General features: G+C 44.6%; 1 protein-coding gene across 4 annotated transcripts in view; it reads right to left on the reverse strand.

The window, feature by feature from the left end:
- Positions 1 to 63: 63 nt before the first annotated feature.
- Positions 64 to 1,372, reverse strand: part of LOC122531108 — a 7,175-nt gene continuing 5,866 nt past the window's right edge. For 3 of the 4 annotated variants that reach the window (XM_043658711.1, XM_043658710.1, XM_043658709.1), the window contains 2 exons: positions 643 to 930; positions 65 to 570 (listed from right to left, as the gene is read on the reverse strand). In XM_043658711.1, the coding sequence (XP_043514646.1) occupies positions 317 to 570; positions 643 to 930 (542 nt within the window). In that variant the 3' untranslated portion in view covers positions 65 to 316. Of the gene's footprint in view, positions 571 to 642; positions 931 to 1,372 lie in introns of all 4 variants that reach the window. The other variant, XM_043658713.1, reaches the window with a different exon arrangement.

Genomic DNA, 1,372 nt, shown 5'->3' on the forward strand with positions numbered 1-1,372 from the left:
ATTGATGCAGTGGAGGGGGTAGCGCTAGGCGATTAGGAAAATAGGGGCAAGGGCCCGCGGACCGCCACTGGTTCATTAAGTGTCGACAATTTTTCATCGTTCACGTACAGTAATGCACCTTGCCGTATGTACGTGTATCAATTGCGAAAGGTCGCTACCGAACAATTTATCCTTTAATTTCTTTGGATTTGTAACACGACGTTACCGTGCCGCCATTTACTCAAACACCGGTTTGCCATCTGTGGCTAACTTTTTCCCTCTTTAGTACCTTGCGTCTCCTACGTACATGTACACCTTACGTTTTCCTCCTTCATTTTCATCGTATACCCAATTCACGATCAGTCTTACCCGACATCCACGTGCTACCATTATCGCTGTTGATCACCGTTGATGGTTCGGTGACCGCCTCGACCACGATCGCGTCGTCTCTGTCGTCGTGATCCATCGTTGGCAGGAACCTGTCGTTTTGCACGCCGAGCGAATTCGACGACTCGCTGCTGATCGAGTTGAGGGAGAAGGACGGGATCGTCGACTGCGCGCTACCATTTTTCAGCCACTCGATCGCAACGCCTGCAAAAAAATCGAGTCGGACAATCAAAATGAAAACAACGATCGATCGGTGAAATCGAGTCGAGTCGTTACCAGTTCCCTCCTGATCCTGCTGCTGACGCCAATTTTCGGTTTGCTCGTCGTGGCGGGACGACAAGGTAGCCGCGTTTATTGTCGTTTCATTGGAAAAGTCGTTACCACCGTGCGACAGCGGCGGTGGTCTGACGAGGTCGTCCGGTCGGCAAACGTCGTTCTCGCGGCGCATAGGCGCCGTGCATTGGCAACGTCCGAACAAATTTGGGATCAAGAAATCGCAGTGAGAATTCCGCTGCCACAGTCGGCAGTGGGCGTGCTCGTAGCAGATCTGGCCGAGTTTCGCCGCTGAAACGTGAGGGAAACGCGCGTCAGGAGGACGCGCGCGGTGCTATTTTTCTCTCCTCGCCTCTAGATCGCTGCCTGATATGTGGATTTTATGCAGTCGTTCGTAAGATAATTGATAATTGCGATATTATATTTGCCGATAAAAGTTAGAGAAGCTGTCAAATTATGGATTTTTACACGTCCTTTGTCTCGTCTCTCAAGTGTATGACAATTCAGAGCAGGCGTGGCGGTATTGGAGTAAGATAGTATTATTACTATTATTCAGTAGTATTATTAATAGTATTATATATTATATACTAATATTATTATTAATATTATACAATAGTATTATTATTAGTATTATGTACTAATATAGTAGTAATATTATTGCTATTATATATTATATACTAATATTATTATTATATATTATATAATAGTATTATTATTAGTATTATATATTATA

This window comes from Frieseomelitta varia, unplaced genomic scaffold, assembly GCF_011392965.1.
Source record: "Frieseomelitta varia isolate USP_RPSP 00005682 unplaced genomic scaffold, Fvar_1.2 scaffold_375, whole genome shotgun sequence".
In the NCBI taxonomy this organism is placed as follows: Eukaryota; Metazoa; Arthropoda; class Insecta; order Hymenoptera; family Apidae; genus Frieseomelitta; species Frieseomelitta varia.